Source organism: Oxyura jamaicensis, chromosome 9 (assembly GCF_011077185.1).
Source record: "Oxyura jamaicensis isolate SHBP4307 breed ruddy duck chromosome 9, BPBGC_Ojam_1.0, whole genome shotgun sequence".
In the NCBI taxonomy this organism is placed as follows: Eukaryota; Metazoa; Chordata; class Aves; order Anseriformes; family Anatidae; genus Oxyura; species Oxyura jamaicensis.
Window position 1 is genome coordinate 5,128,768 of NC_048901.1, and position 17,293 is coordinate 5,146,060.

The 17,293-nt window shown below is 38.6% G+C and overlaps 1 protein-coding gene across 4 annotated transcripts in view; it reads left to right on the forward strand.

The window, feature by feature from the left end:
• PAX3 (paired box 3) overlaps positions 1-10,459 on the forward strand; it is a 78,297-nt gene extending 67,838 nt beyond the window's left edge. For all 4 annotated transcript variants that reach the window (XM_035335106.1, XM_035335108.1, XM_035335107.1 and 1 more), the window contains exons 8-9: positions 8,125-8,371; positions 8,898-10,459. In XM_035335106.1, coding sequence (XP_035190997.1) covers positions 8,125-8,371; positions 8,898-8,932 — 282 coding nt within the window. In that variant the 3' untranslated portion in view covers positions 8,933-10,459. The remainder of the gene's footprint in view (positions 1-8,124; positions 8,372-8,897) is intronic.
• Positions 10,460-17,293: the final 6,834 nt, after the last annotated feature.

Sequence of the window (17,293 nt, forward strand, 5' to 3'; positions counted from 1 at the left end):
TTAAGCTGAAGTATGGATCTGATGGCAGCTGTCAAATCAGTTAAATATGTTCATATTGTCTTGGAAACTCTGCTTTTAAGGGAACATTGGAACCAGTGGCTAAAACCTTGCATTTCCTCATTAACAGAGACAGGAAGAAAAAATGCAACTATTAATTACTTATTATGCTCTTTCCAGTATATTAAGTACTTATTATGCTCTTTCCAGTACCTTCTAATTAGTATTCAGCTGGCTGTCCATAGAAAACATTTCTTTTGAATGAAGTCGTCCCACACCAGTTAGAGAAGCTCATGATGTTTGTAACTGAGGTCTTGACTTTGAGAGTTCTTCACTTAACGGCCAAGAACATGAGACAGAGGTCAGGGATTTCTTTGTAAGGAAGAAAGTTAATTCACATGATATGATTTTAATGAGCTCATTAAAATAATAATAACAATAATAATTAAAAAGAGAGGGGAGAATGGCGAACTAAAGTTAATTGGTGATTTCTGTTTCTGGAGTGTGATACAAATACATGGGATACAACAGTTTCATAACTGTTACCTTGCAAAAATAATAACATGATTTTGTAAATTACCATGATTATTAATACATAATATCATAATTATATAGTATACAACAGGTATCAATATGGTATATATTATTATATATTGATGATATAATATGCAATTAAAATATATACATTAACGTATTTATTATATATGTAAACTCTACATATTAGTATAACTACAGCAATAAACTGGTGACCTTATATTTTCAATGTCCACCTTAACTTATCTCCCTTGTCCTTTTTCCACCTTCACATTCACCCTGCCAGAAATTTTTCTGGGGCTGGATTCAGCCTCCAAAAACAGGTCTGCTCTTACAGCTCAGAAATCTTACATGGAAATATTAAAAAAAGCTCTGGACTTTGCTGGAAATTCTAGCCAATTGTACTGTAATTTCATAAGAACAAATATTTAAAATATTTAAACTATAGTTCTCTTGAATACAAAAATGTAAGAGTAAAATAACAAAATATGTATAAAACATAAGTGTTGTGACTTTATTTTTTTTTTTTTTTAAATCCCTTTTTATCATGTTACAGCCCTCAAACAATAGTATAGCAAATTTTTAATTGTTCTTGAATTTCTCCTTCTTAAGTAGTTTCATTTTGGCATTATAAGAAGATACCACTTATCCGGAAGCCTTGACGGCTGTTAAATTTATATATTTTGAAACAGTCTATGGTTTTGAATGCTAGTTGGATCCCTGTTGCTAGGTCTGGATGCTGTTTCATGACAAAAATTGTTCAGATGAAAATTTATTTCAAGAACAAAACCTGAGCTTTCTCCACCCCAACAACTCCCATTTTTTCTAATTTATTTTTATTCATGTATTTATTTATATATTTATTTATATATTGAAACACAAACATTTTTTTTATATCATAAAGCACAATTGCTGATATGTCATATTTTTGAATTTGTGAACAAGTATTTGTGGTAATTTCTTGTATGACTTCAAAAAATAAATTAACAGACATCACAAGAAACAGAAAAATCAGTCTATACAATGTGATATTGAAAGTTTTAGAATTCCCACAAAACTGACTTATGTATCATTTAGAATACCCATAGGATGGATACTCAACTGCACTGCAGCCCTTAAAAATACTTTTTTGCTTTTGCTACACATAGACGTTAAATTTAAACCACTTAAGTGAAATTATGAGTCAGCTCTTCATACAGTACGTGACTGGCATGCACTGAACTTTTTATTTTTTAATGAATTTACGAAATGGAAATATCAACAGGAATCTAAATCCTTGCATATTTATTCAATTAATGGCCAGTACGTGAATGAGGGTTTTGTCATGAATAATCACAGATGGCAAACTTAAGTAACTATTTATGCTCTATGTTTGAGATTTCCAAAGGAAGAGACTAAGAATACCACAGTGAAAAGCATACATTGTGGCAGAATCAGAACGAGCAAAATTTCATCCATAGCAAAGTTATTCTAGAAAGTGATGCCTCTGTCTGTAAATGCACAGGACACAATTTGCTTCAGTATTTTCTACGTCTCAAGAGAGAACTGCTTTAATTTTTTTATTGATTTTTTGCCAAGATATCAGTAGCAATCATAATTTTATAAATTGATTTGGTTTTATAAAGAAGATTGAATGCTGAGTCAGAATTCAGAGAGGCTTACCCTGGTCCAGTTGGCAAAATAGGGGCACGTTTGTCCCTGGTGATGATTAGCCTGGCATTAGAGTCCCCGGCATAGACATCATTGAAAGCCTCATGAATATGCCCTTCCTTACAGGCTGGATTACTTCAGTGGTACTTGTCCACCATCTTTTTCACATTTATAGATGACATTTCTTTTAACTGATTGGCTAGGATTTTGTGGCAACTTACTGTTGGTAGATCGAACCATGCAGGAGTAGCTCATGCAAGAGCTGATAAAGGCCAAACGTTGAGTTCAGTCCTCCTGTGAAAGCCTCACAGGTCACATCACCAGGCCTTCTGCCAGCAACAAAATTGATTAGTGTTTTTTTTTTTTTTTTTTTTTTTTTTTTAAAAAAAAAAAGGTTGTGTATTGTTTGTTTGACTTTCAGAGAGAACAACGCCATGTACCCCAGTTGTGAAGGGGAGGTACGTGAGAGTCCAGCTGTCTCTAGTCTTTTCATGATGGTTGGAATCTTCCTTTTGTGTTTTGGGTTGAGAAGGTGGGGAAGAGTTGATGGGGAAAGGGCAACATAACCCCAAATTTAGGCTTGCTTTGAACTGCTGTAAGCAATATTGCCATATTTAAGCATTTAAACTCACAAGCCAATGACTACAATAACCGAGACTGCCTAACAGTTTTGAGATGCTTAAGATATATATATATTTAAAACATAAATATTTAAATAACATTTTCTATATTATATATAAATAATATATTTTTAAAAATGAGTATATGTTCATTTTTGGGCCTTCTGTTTTGCCTTTTCAGTCTTCTTGATGTTTTTAAAGCTTTTCCATTTCTAATTCTAGAGAATTCCTTTCTCTGTTACTTATTTTGATAGAGTTACCTAGTCCTGTGATTCCATGACCAAGTGACTGAAGAAAGGCACTGATTTAGTGGCAGACTGTGGTAATGTTGCGGACATCAGTAACCTCCTGTAGATAAAAATACAATTCTTGAAGGATCAAGTTATGCTCTCAGTTGTCCTAACTGTACACCACTGCACCTTCTCTAATTTCAGTGTAGCTACCACTGATGTCTAGTGGTGTGAAATCACTGAGAGGCCTCATTTGATTTGATTATGCAGAAGGTCAGATTGTTGGATGTTCAAAGTCAGTGTATTTGCTCCAATTTACATCAACCAGCTATTGGGTTCCCAGTGCTTGCCATTGGGGGAAAAAATAAATCTCTTGGGTCTCTTCATATATAAAAGCAGAAATATTCATATTTAAGAAATAGCAACATAGTTCTAGGACCTTACAGGTACAGGTCCGTGTAGCTAATTAATCCAATTTAATCTTCTAAACTCTGTCAGTCTAGTGCATTAGGACAATCATTTTTGTGTTTTACAGTGCAATATTTTGTTTTTGAGAGACTTTTCTACACTGAAAAGAGTTAACAGCAGGTAATGCCATTCATCTCAGAAGGAGTTTGAAATTTTCACTGTTTGTGATGAATGAGGGTATCTGACCCACATCTGTTTTACATTAGAATGGAACATTGCCCTGACATCGTTAGGAGCATTTGTCAAGATTCCCTGGACAGAGCTTCTGTAAATTACATGCTGCAAATGTGTCAGGGTCAGATAAGAGGATATCATTAACTCCACTAAAGTTTACTCGTGATTCTGTCAGTTCAACTTAATACGTTAACTGCCAACAATTTTCCTTGAGCTGTTTCATTAAATCTTTCATTCACAGGAGGGGGAAAAATGTATCACTGTACCCAAAAAAATATTGCACATGTTCTTTTCTCATAAATCATATTAATTGCAGACATGGTCACAAAGCATATTAAATGCAGGCATGCGTAAATGAATTAAAACATATGAGAATTTTATTGTGCCTATGGTAGGTCCTACATCCTAAAATACCAACCACATTAGCAGGCATAATGTTTCATTTAAATGGAATAAGCCTTTTCTCAGTTTAATGGACTTTATTTTGTTGATAATAGAAGCATTTTCTAATAGATGATAATGGACCAGATGTTGCGTACATGGTTTTCAAGGCTTTCATCATTCAGTTTCTCTTCCTCTTTCTGAATCATAACCTCATCTAGTGATGCTGTGTTGACCCCACAGCTAAAGATTTATTCTGAAGAATATTTTGGATTGTTTGGGATGCACTCTCTGAAAACATTTCTGCAGAGGGTGATAGTTGCACTTCACCGTGTTCTTTTTGGTATTTCTAAATGCACCTTTGTTTTCTAATAGAATATAATTATTTTGTTAATTGTCTATAGTGTCTTTTATTGTATATACCCAAAGGCTATACACCAACATTTCTAAACCTTACAGGTGGTTTTTTTTTTTTTTTTTTTCTTTCATTTATAGGAGTTATTTTCTAAAATAAATTGAATAGTTACAGCAGCATTTAGTTCTAGGTGTTAGATCAGCCTTTTGTTTTTTTCTTTGGGATCCAGCTCAGTGTGGGTGACAATTACCACTTCAGTTTTCCCAAATTAATTCAGAGGGAAGTACATATTTTCCAGTAATTTGGCTGGCATGTGAACTGAGTAAATGTTTTGCAATTATTAATGAAGAACCAAATCTATTTACTTATTTAGAATTGTACTGTTTCATTCTAGTAGAAGATCTGAGCTGCAAAACTCAGATCTTCACGTCTCTTGTATGCTACTAAGCTGAGGGTGCTGAGTATCTCGCAGACGTGGCCCATTAATGGCTATCTAATTGATTAGGTGAAAGTCAGCCATGCCCTTCCTGTAACTCCGTGTATGGGTGATAAGGTCATGGCACATACCATGCAAAAGACTTCTGCCCTGAGGCTACTTCCCTTATAGCTTTCAAAACAGACATAACCAAAAATCTAATTATTTAGATACTAATCAACTGCAGGATGATTCCTAAGGCTTCTGAAGAAGATATTTCTGAGAAGATCGTTGCTTCAGTTTTCTCCACCTCAAAGATAGGGGACTGTGTCAGTTCTGCTCCAAAGTGTCTATTAGGTGCATATGCTCTTAGAGACACCTGAAGACTCATATTATTATTTGAATAATTTTTAAAAAAGTAGATCTCATCAAGTGCTAATTCCAATTTGTCAGAGAAAAAAAATCCATCCCCAAATATAGATGCTACCAAACTTTGAGTGTGTTTTGTGACCAGGTCTGGATCCACATTTAGATTTCAAGGGTAATCTCTAGTTCTAAAATAAATTCCAGTCCCAAAGATTTTAGGCTCAATGTTTTTGCTGCCAAAATCCCAATGATATTATCTTGGGCTCTATTCTATTGGAAATATTAAACAGAAAAAGAGTTTAGTTACTTGGACTGTGTAGTTGGTAAAATAGCTGTTTGCCCAGCTTAGCAATCGGGCATAGAACTCGTGGTAGAGATGGTGTATGATGTGAGAGCTCGCGTGCAGAGAAGGCTGGCATCAGGCCTCCAGCGGGGCTGTGGGGCAACACAAGCCCGGGTTGTTCTCCCTGCTCTCGAATTTGGAACGGATCATGGTAAAATCCAGTAAATATTGGGATCACATAGGTGCTGTACAGGAATGGAAAGGATTGTGCACTCATTTCAGATTCCTGATAAACCGTGTGTGTATTCAACTGTAGTCAAAACCACGATACTTGTGCCAATGTAAATATTTTTCAAATCAGCAATTTTCAGTGTAAATGTTTAAGTTATGTTGTATATTTTTGTGGATTTTTCTATTCTTTTAAGTCCGTAACCTTAATTTTAAAGGATGAAGATTAATATAAGCCGTGTTCATTTGGGTTATAATATATTTAATATTGTATCCTGCTGATGCAATGTCAGTTCATTAAACGTGCTAGATTTTCAGAATCATATTATTTTCCAAAAGTACAAGGAAAATATTTGTAGTTCCTAAAATAGCAAAACTTACTAAAGCAATCTTTTAAAAAATTAATACTTTTCAGGATCCAAATTTGAGGAGAAAAAGTTGAGAGGCCAGTTGTTTCAGTTTTTAGAGTTGTTTGGGACAAAATACCATTCAGGCTGTCATTCTATTAAGATGATTTTTTAATCTATAGCAGTTACAAGGACTTTTTAAACTGCTTTATATTAATCTCAGATTCTTTTAATAGGCTTTATTCATTGAAAAGGTGATTTGAATTAAATATAAAATACCTTATAATCTGAATTCAAGTTCTTCATTTGTGTTTTTAACTTAAGTGAAAGGATTTTAGTAACTAAATGAAATCTGTGGATATACTTTAAAACTATTTTTGGATGAATACTACAATTTGTGAAACTTTCAGAAAATACCTTGAATTAGACTCACATTTTCTGATGAGTGGAACTTAAGTGAAAACGCTGTTGCTATAAGTAGAATTGAACTTTTCTGAGCATTTTTTTGTCTCAGTGAGATGTCTTGAGTATATCTGATGCAGAAATGTTTTATATTTTTGATGCAGGCAGCTGGGTGTTGCTTTTTGAAGTACTCTGCTTATGTCTCTTGTTTTTTTTACCTTATCAGACAGGTCTTAAAAGACCTGGATTTGTCTTCCTTCCTACTTAAGTTACGATCCCTTGGGCTTGTTTCACTTATTTATTAAAAACAAACAGAATTCAGAGCTTGCAGACCTGGGACAATGAGCTTCTTACAACAATAATCCCTCTTCTTTTGTGATGTGAAATAAATACAGTTCAAGAAGGGGCACCAGAACTTTAGGAACCAGACATGTTTATATTACCATGGATTTATTCTTTACAAAATAAACTGCAATTTTAATATTTTTGGTAGGTTATGTTAAGAAGTGCAGTAAAGCAAAATGCTTATCAAAAAGCATATATCAGATATTTGTAATGCCTTTTTTGGAGGAAGAACAACCTGAAAATTACCAAAATATGCTGTTTTGGCAGAAGCTGTACATGATCCCTTGGTTTTAACCTGCAGACTGTTTCTTGGACTTTGAAGTGCAATGTATTCCAACAGAAGCAAGCTATTCTCTCAGTAGGGTTTGTTTTCAAAATGTTCTGTAGAGTTGTGCTAGGAATGGAAATACAAATCCTGTAGCGTGAGTTCATCTTTGTAAATCAAGAATTTACAAGAGAGTAGCTTCCCTCACTCCTGTTCAAAAGCACAGGTGCTTTTGAATTTTTTTGTGGTCTTCTACTGGAAAACACAGCTTAGAGGGCTGGGCTTTTGTAGAGACAATTATATAATTTCCTGAAATCTTTTGTCAACTAATCTCAACACTGTTGTTGATTTTGTAACTGTTTGTGTATGGGCAGCTTATTAAGGGAGTCAGAATTAACTTGAAGCCAGTCTGGGAAGCCATACCCTTCCTGATGTCCTCTCTAACTCAGATTATTTAATTTAGAAGTGCTATTATGACCAGCATTTTTTCACATTCATTTCTTCAGACCAGAACACGGAGCATCCAGCAGCAGGAGTTAGGGCTGCTCTGCCCGTTCCCCACATATTCATGCTCTTCTTTGTGCTGGGATTCTTTATTACTTCCGTCAATGGTGTTGCTGTGATTCACTCCAAATTAATTTCATTTTAGTGACTGCTGATCTCAAGGAAAAAAAGTGTAAACTCTCTCATAGCTTTTCTGTGTTGGTAGACCATGAAGAGCAACATGGCTAAAGAGCCACTACCTGTTTCTTATTCTCTTATAATTGAGTCCTCAAGGAATAAACATCTGCAGGGGCATAGGACCAGGCACTCAAAAATCATAATAGGTTTTGAAATAACGTTTCCTTCTGTGGCCTTGGTATTGCTTCCTGTGGGTTGCTAACCATCAGTTTTTATTTTTGATGGATTACGTATCTTCTTCTTCTCTTTGTATTAAAGCATAGATTGAATACCAAGTCTACCTATTTTAGGAAATCTAATGTCAGGTTTGAGGACTCCTGTGGCTCTATATACAATACAGTTTCCCATGTATTTTAACTCTATTATTCTGCTTTTAATTTTAGGTAATGGGACTCTTGACTAACCATGGTGGTGTGCCCCACCAGCCCCAAACTGATTATGCCCTGTCCCCTTTGACTGGGGGCCTGGAGCCCACCACCACGGTCTCAGCCAGCTGCAGTCAGCGGCTAGAGCACATGAAGAGTTTAGACAGCCTGCCTACATCCCAGTCCTACTGCCCACCGACCTACAGCACCACAGGTTACAGCATGGACCCTGTCACAGGCTACCAGTACGGACAATATGGACAAAGTGAGTACTGGGACATTCGCACAGTGAAGTGCGGCAGCTGTTTATCAATGGTCTGTATTTTCTGTCTGGAACAAAGAAAATCATGAGAATAGATCCTAATGGCTGACTGCTCCTTCTCTCCAAAGCTGAGCAGAGAGCACTGGTGAGATAGCTGATTGTTCAAGCAAGATTTCTGCTGCATAATTATTTTCTTAAGTGATGTCAACAACATCTTGATGTTATTAATTGTTGAGACATGAAACCTGATTGCCATTAGGTAAAACATAAGGGTTGTCCAAAATGAAATAACCACTGGCATTCCATTATTAGAAACACATGTTCTTAATGAGGTCAGCTCAAGAATCATTACAGTATATAATCCTAGATACATAGAGTTTTGTCAAACTTGTCCTAGGAATAAAAATATTAGTCCCTTTCCTTTGATATATCAGTATTAAATATGACAATGTCAACCTGTAGTTGGCATGGCCCCATGCTGTGAGGTTGTCACAGCATGACTTAAAAAGCTTCTTTTGTTTTTTTGCAGGTGCCTTTCATTATCTGAAGCCAGATATTGCATAAATGAACTGTCCACTTCAAGTTAAAGCTGGTGTTGTTTTCCGGTCTCACTCCAGTGCTTGGATACCAGGGATCTTCTCAACACACTGCAGTCTAAACTGGGGCAATCCCAACGAGAGGAGCAGGCTTGTTATGTTCTCTCCAGTCATAGCTTTTAGTAGACTTTTGAAGGCTAGACTAAGCTATACAGAAGACAAAGGCCAAAAGCAATAATGAATAAATAAATGCAACATGGTTCATTATGAATGGGTATACAAAACAGAGCAGTATTTAATATCACTGCCTGGCAAAACATTCAGTTATTTGTTTTTGAAATTAACGTGCATTGATTGGGACAAATGGAACATTTTGAAATTTAGCAGTTGATCTCTGCATACTCTGACTCATCTGACATCCAGTGCTGACTTTAGTCTAACTTTAAAGCTGCCCAGTTTCTGAAGCATGGGCAGCAGAACCTCTTTCATTGTACACACTGGAAATTGTCATCAAGAGGAAATGTCACAGTCCATAGGAAGCTAGGATAAGTGCAAAAGACTTCCAGAGCAACCTACTGGTTATCTTACCATGCTTTTGTAATCATGTTGTCAATAAACGTAACTTGCAAGTTTTACTTTACCAAGAGGCAAGATCTTGTGTAACATGAAAAACACGCTTTACCTTTTTATGTGGAGTTTTCCTAGTCCATTGTACCTTTTCGAACAAACACAGAGGAAGAAAACCAACAACGTGACTGATTTTTCACAACTGCCTAGCAATGTGCAATACTGTGTACCTCACACAAACTTTGGGATCATCCAAAGTCATATAGATAGAATCAGAACTATATTTTTGCAGGTACTTTTATTTTTGCAGTGCATAATTCCTGATGAAAAAGTACAGAAATGTTGCAGTGTGCTGGACAACTAAAATCCAGCTTGCTAATCATGATTTAAAGGTCATTTTCAGGAAACAATAAGAAAAAATGATTACGTTTACATTTTTTAGTGATGTACAGGACATTAACCGAGATGGACCTGTATATGACACATTTGTTTAAATTATACAGTGATATCCAATATAGAAAATAATTATAGGAACCAAGGTTTACAAGAAGTTTGCATTGTGACATTTTAGAATGTCAATAAATTTGTGTTTTGTGGTGTTGAGAGGAACAGGAAGATGGAAGGCGGTGTTATTTATTTCTCTCTATTCTTGGGACAAAGAGGGAGGCAGAACACAAATACATTCCTTTTAGTGTTAAGGACTATGAAGTAGTGCATTAGACTAGGTTCAGTACAGAGGTTAGTTCACACATTGGTCTTAAGGGTGAGGGAAAAATGAGATATCTTTGTGTTGCAGCCTCTACCAACAACATGTGTTGTAAAAAAATAAATAAAAAACCAACAAGAAAAAAACAAACGTCTTTCATGTAAAAAGTTCAGTAAATATTTACTATTTATAATGAATAAACAGTTATGAAGACTTGCAAAGCACTGATGATTTTGTCCTAAAATGTAGTATTGTGCTAAATACATTGATACATTTTAATCTGAGTACCATGAAGAAATAAACCATGTTATCTTCAACTTAAAGCTGTATTCCTTATGTAAGTGTCTTCTGCATGTATCCCAGAGCTGCAGTAGCCTTGGGCAGCCTCTGTGCCAGGTGCTGCTCCTATACCACTCAGCGGTCTGGGTTTGTTAATGAGCTATGGTATTTTGAAGTGCTACCGGTACTGTACGTCTTCCCAGCAACAACAAAAGCCTCGTGCCTTTGCTGTGCATTTGAAAGACTTAAACCCAGCACAAGGAGGTCAGCCAGGATGGTTTCACACAATGCCAGAACTTTGTAATCAGTTATGTGAAGTTACTGTGGTGATTTTTTTCCTCCTTAAAAGCCTCAGTAATTTGTTCACAGGGTTAACTTGGCACAAGCAGAGTGAACCATGGGGAAAGACCATTCTAAACAAATAGAACGTGCTTCAGTGGCACACTGGTGTTTGAAGCTTGGTGGACATGAAATTTCCTCACTATTTTGTGAGGGAAGTAACCACCTTGAATTTTTCAGAGCCTATTTATGTACTCATTCTCCTCCCCCCCCCCCCCCCCCCTTTTTTTTTAACCAGTGATCTTTTCTGTTGGAAAAGGAAGGAATAAACTTTAGAAAAGAGAACATTAAAAATGCTGAAAAATGAGAAAAGGGGATTTTTTGTTTGTTTGTTTTATGTTAATCTGGTAAACTTAATTTTTGTGACAATTACAATTTAAGTTTCTTATTAATACCTATTTCTCTGCTCTAAACAGCTCATTTTCCTGTTGTTATTGTTTCCAGTGTTCATCTGTCTTCTCTTGTCTGAGTACTTGAGCATTGACATTTGCATAGTGTCCTAGGTTTGTTTGATAAATAGCTCCACCAAGCCTTTTTTTCCCCCTTGCAATACATTTGTAATAAAGCACAGGATAAAAACCAGCCTGCACAGTTTGGAACTGGATGAAGGCTGTGTGATTGTTCCTTCCCCAAAAGGGTGTACCTTTGTTGCAGATATACATGCCGGATCATTGTAACACCACTTTTTCCATCTGTCATCTTCTATTCCAGCAGCTGTGGGGGGTGGGAGAGAGCTGTGATTTCTCCCTCCATCCCATAGAGCTGCTGGTGAGGTGCTTTCTGGACCTGAAGCTCGGCAGCAGGCTGCCTCCATCCTCGGTTTTAAATGTCTCCTAAGATCTTCCTTGCATGCGATACCAGTGCAGAGCTGGTGAGCCTGGAAACGAGACGTGAGAAAATCACCCAGTCCTCTTGCAGGCAAGTTGTACAAGCAGAGACCTGGCATGAGCTCTGTCAGAGGAAGTGAGGAGCTGGGGGCAGAGGGACTAAGCAGGTTCCTGATTTATGATGTGCCACAGGAACTGCTGACAGAGCTGTAAGGATTATTTGGGGTACTGCTGATTCCTTCTTGTTATCACTGTCAAGGCTGAAGAAGTTTTTGGGAGCTACATATGTTTCTGGAATATGAATCCTGAATGCTCAGAAAGTCAAAGGGGAACGAGGCTGCTGTGGATATTGCATTTGACATAAATGCCACGGAATAGCTTAGAGGAATGTGCTGTAGCAATTGAGTCCAAAACCTACTCACTGATGAGTGCAAAGAAGTTGGATCTTGCGATCCTGTCTCCTCCCCCCGACTTATTTTTTTGGAAGGGGTGGTGGTGCATGTTCTATGAGATGGAAATAAATAACAACAGCTGCTTAAACCAACTCTATTATGTCATAGATTTAGGACTTAGGAACTTTTGAGGGACAAGCTTTGATGAAAAAATATTTATTAACTATGGCACAATCCTGATTTTTAATTTATGTTTTACATTTAAATCTTCCTTCTTTTACAAAAAGTAACTTCTACTCCCATCAAAATATCCAATATATGCATTTTGGCATATGTTTATATTGGTATATGTTACAATTCCTTTATTTGAGCATTCATAGTATTAAATGAATGAGGGAAAATGATTATTTTTTAATGGATGCCATTTTCCTTCTTTTCCCCTGGATAATTCAGTGTATCCCATTAAAAGATAATTATGAATAAACTTTTCTCTCCAATAATCACATGGTCTTCTACTCAATATTGCTGCAAAGGTCTCGTCTGCCCATATGACAAATGCTGTTGAACTCTTTTCTATAGCTGTTCTGAAAGGCACAGAATGTCTATCCAAGCCTCATATTCTCACTGACTATAGCAGCTGGTTAAACGGGATCTCTGTCCTTATGTTAAAGTCAGTGGAAATTCAAACTTAAAAAATCTGGCAGTCAATCTATAATGTAGATCTGCTAATTTAATGAAAAATACAAATTTTCTTAATTTTGGAAACACCAAAGTCACCCCCAAATTATCAAAGGCTGCCCATGATTTATAGCAAAGATATATTTACATTTTCTCAAAAGTGTGACAGATTAAAGGATGCTTTTATATATATATATATATATGAATTCTGCAATATATTCTCAAATACAAGAAATATATTCCTTTTTGTCAGAGTGCAGTCAGTTACTGCTAACATGTAAAGCAATTTTTTTTTTCTGCATTAGTAGCCATGAAAGTTTTCAATGTTTTCTATCCATAAAGTCTTATGACCTTAATGAAGTGGATTACTATAAGGTATGTCTGTATAAAATAACAAGAAATAAAATTGAGACAGTATCAATGTGACCATCAGAAATCAGAAACAGCTTGAATTCATAAACCTCTTTGTATTGTTCAGCTGCTCACTTAATAATTGTAAGAATACCTGTATCCTGATTAGAAGATTCCATTTTTAATTTATTTTGGCTTTTCCAATGACATCTGGATATTGCCTAGAGCCAGACAAAAATAATCTGGAACAACACAAATAACTACACTAAATTGCTAAATTATTGTTCAATTAATATTAGATATGTATTTCATTTAGATTAAGGATTTGACATTGCAATTCTCATTAGCCACTGCTGAAAAGGTTTTGTGCATCTTTTACTTTATTCTGTACTTACAATTCAGTGCATTTATTTATATGGAGTCATAGGGTTAATCACACGAGTTTATTTGAATCTGTTCCCGATCTTTGTCTATAGTAAAATAATCAAAATTGCAATCTCCTTCTGCAGTCATTGTAGGTAATAGGCACTTTGGACTGTCAGATTTTTGCTACCTATTCTGTCCCTGCATTTTTGGGCAGTTCATCACAGGCTGGGAAGCTCTCATCAGTCATAGGGAGCTGAAGACTTCAGTTTGTTATTCAGATTATTATTCAGATTATTAGTCAGCATGGGACAGGTTCTAAAACTTACTAACTATCATACAAGCAGGCTTCAAAATCAGTATATATATATAGTGCTGGAGCTTGGTTCTGTTTTGCTGTTGTGCTTCCACAAGTGACATGTAGTAGTGCTCACATACAGCTTAAATCTTCATTTTATGCACTTACATTACCTCAGAATAGATGACTGTAGAGGTCGTAATCTGGAGTGCCTGTGGATATCTCAGGCACCGTAGCATTTTGTCATGCACTGTTTATTATTCAACTACTCAGGCAATGTCATAAAAATCATAATAAAACTAGGAAGACACATCACATTTGACCCTTGCTGAATAATTTAATAAAGCTACCTTGGTACACAAATATGAAAGAGCAATTGCTGATAAGAGCAGAACTATTGCTTCCTTGTCTGAGAATTGGAAACAGTTCAGAAGCTTTATTAACTGTTCGGTGTCTTCATCTTCAGTGAAGTTTGTCCCTTAGGCCATAACCAAATGCTAAGCTACTTGTCTCTTCTCCTCCTCTCAGCACTTGTGCCGGTATCTTTCCTTGTGCTGTATACGATTATGTTCTCAGTTTTGCTTATGTCTCTGTGCAATTATCCATGCTTTTTTTCTTATGGATGCAATTTCATTTTCACAAATTTTTTCTCCCCACAGATATATATTTGTTCATAATGACCTCAAGTGGATATACCTATAAAATTTTAGCTTTTTGAGGATGATTGTTACATGCACCCTGCTCTGAGACGGGCAAAATTTCCTTTCCCTCACTTGAATGTCCCCACAGTGAATACTGGAATAATTACAAAGTTTACAGATCTCCAGAGGCTTTGCTCTTTTAGCCCCCGCATCTGCTGTGACAAAGGGCCTACGGGGGGCTCGGGGGCGGTGAGGTGAGCCGCTGTTATTCAGGCCCTGCCCCTCATGAGGGGCAGAAACTTGTGGGGGCCGTGGCCCTCTGCCAGGTCTGCTACCACCGTATGACCGACCCGGTTCTCCTGGAGATGGTCGTCTCCAGCTGAAGACTCCCCATGCTGTCAGATTCTCTACTTCCATCGGTGTCCTGGCACCCCAGTGACTCTGCCCACGGTCTCTCAGGGTACAGGCATGGGCTGGGGCTGCCTCCTGCTCCACAGACACTTCCCCCGTACCCCTCTGGCCGCCTTGAGCCTTTCTGCTCCGCTGGTGCCTGCCAGCAGGATCTATTATTCCCAGCACAACGTCAGCTTAACAAGCTTCTCTCTACCCACTCTTTCCAAAATTGGTGGCTGCCCTGGTGCCCCCATTGAGACCTGCATGCCCACAGACAACAGGGAAGCAGTGCTGCCATGGTGTCCCCCGGCAGGCTGTGGGGCAGAGCATTTCTGCCCGCGAGCACCTTCCCAGCATTGTGAATCCTATGGGCTGCATGCCAAAAGCAACCTGAAAATTTAATTTGGTGTCTGGGGGAAGAATGGAGCCTTGGAGAGCATCAGAGGCTCCCAGAGCACCAATGTGAAGTGCAGTGCTTCGGAAGCGGTACCTGTTTCACCTGGGAGTAAAACCTGAGATACATTTTTAAGCAGTCAGAATTGCCTGAGTTAAAAAGGGGATGATGAACACATGTTACAGAACTAAGATGAAGTTCAGCTTTCCTTTTATACCTCAAAGGGACTTTAAAGCACAGAGTCCTGTAAGCTACTGGCATAAGTGTATGTGCTGTGTGGCATACAGCCGCGTGGCTGCCCTCACAGAGGCTGGGTCCCAGGCTTCATGAGGAGTTTTTAGGAGGCCATGGTGGGCCCTGGGGATGGCACAAGGTGGGGTGCTGGGGACCTGCTGTGCAGTACACATCATGTGGGGACGTGGCGCCTGCCAGCTCAGGAGGGAGGCAGCCCTGGGCAGACCAAAGAGCCGGCGGTGGGGGGCTGTCACTTGCTGGGGCCAGGGAAGCTCAGGAGTGGGAGCAGGGAGGGGACAGCACTCGGCTGTGGGGGCTGGCATGACTGGGTGCTGCAGCATGTGAGGGCAGAGCAGCCGCCGTCTTGTCTCACCCAGAAGGCTGGCTTTCCCTGCGGGCAGGCAGGGGGGGCAGCAAGAGCGGCACTGGGAAGCCTCTGAGAAATCTGCAGGGTGTTTTCTCCTGAAGGCGCAGCCCTACTAGAGCTGCATGCGTGTGGAGTGCTGTCCAGGGGAAGGCGCATGGTGGCCAGGGACAGGAGGCAGTGCTGGGCCCCTCAGTACTGATAGATGTGTCTTTTCCTTAACCATGTGTCATCAGCAAGGGGCAGCTGAGTGCAGCAACCAGGGCAGAGCCTCAGTCTGTCTTCTGGGGTTGGCTGGGAACAGCATATGCCATTTCTGCACTCAGCTTCTGTTATATGGGGCACTGCGTAAAATTAAATCCTCCTGCCTTTGCAGGTGCCACTGTGGGGCATATTGGAGCCACATCAGTGTTGTGGCGGTCCCAGAAGATCTACGTGTGAGCAGTGGCATGGCACTGTCAGGACCGGTGTTGCTGGTGAGAGGGATCTGGGGATTTGTTTAATAAGTGCACTGTGGATCCAAAATAGACTGCTCCTGTTAGCCTTAGCATTAGGCTGGCTTTGCTTTTAGAGCAGTTTGTCAGATCATGTGTCAATCTGGATTGTGAGAGCTGGGGCTGAGACCTTGACAAAGTCTCAGGCATGAAGACCCCATCGTTCGGGCAGGCCCTCCTGGCTGTCACCCTGGGCTGGGCGCCTGTCCCCAGGGCTGGCCAGGCTCACCTCAGTGGGAGCTGAGCAGGGTGAAGGCAGCTGGTGGGCCTCTGTAAAAATAGTTGGTTTGGGTGAAATTACCCTGTAGGTCTAGGGAAAGCACAACCGAGCTTTAGACGCTCTTCAAACTTGCAGCAGGAATCTCTGCCTGCCTCCTTTTGCCATCATCATCAGGAAAGGGCTGTGTTAATGCCTTATGTTTAAAGGACCTGGGAGGAAGCTGTTATCTCCCTGTCTGTCCCCTCCCATTCCCCCAAAGGTTATTCTGCTGGTATGTCTTAAAACTTTAAATGAAAACAAAAGCTGTGCTAGTGTGGATAGTATCACAAATTCCCTTGCCAAAAAGGGACTCCATGTATATCATTTTTTTAATCCCTAAACTTGAAAAAAACAAAAGAAAACCCTCCTGAAATGAATATGCACAGTAGATAAGGAGCTCCATCTTATGTCCATGTGCACTCAGGCACTTTCCTTTGATTTTAGTGGAAATTTTAGGTGTGTGAGGACTGGAGATAGGAAAGATGAGCGAGTCAGGCAATTTTGATCTGTGAAACTACAGTTCTGTTGCCTCTATTCTGATTCTGCTCAAGTTCATCAGGAAAGATTAACTTTGGCAGCTTATTCAGTGACTAAATCTTGATATTTTTGTAGCTTAATTCATAACATAACTGTAAGCTATTGCCCTGTGTTTATATTTCCCATCCATTTCTCACATTTCCAAAGCATAGTGATATGTGATCCTGGCAATTTAGCTACCATAATTGGCATTTTTCTAGGGCCAAAAGGAAACAAATTCCTTATCCTCCATACTTCTTTAATTTCTGAAAAACAACAAGTAACATGGTTAAT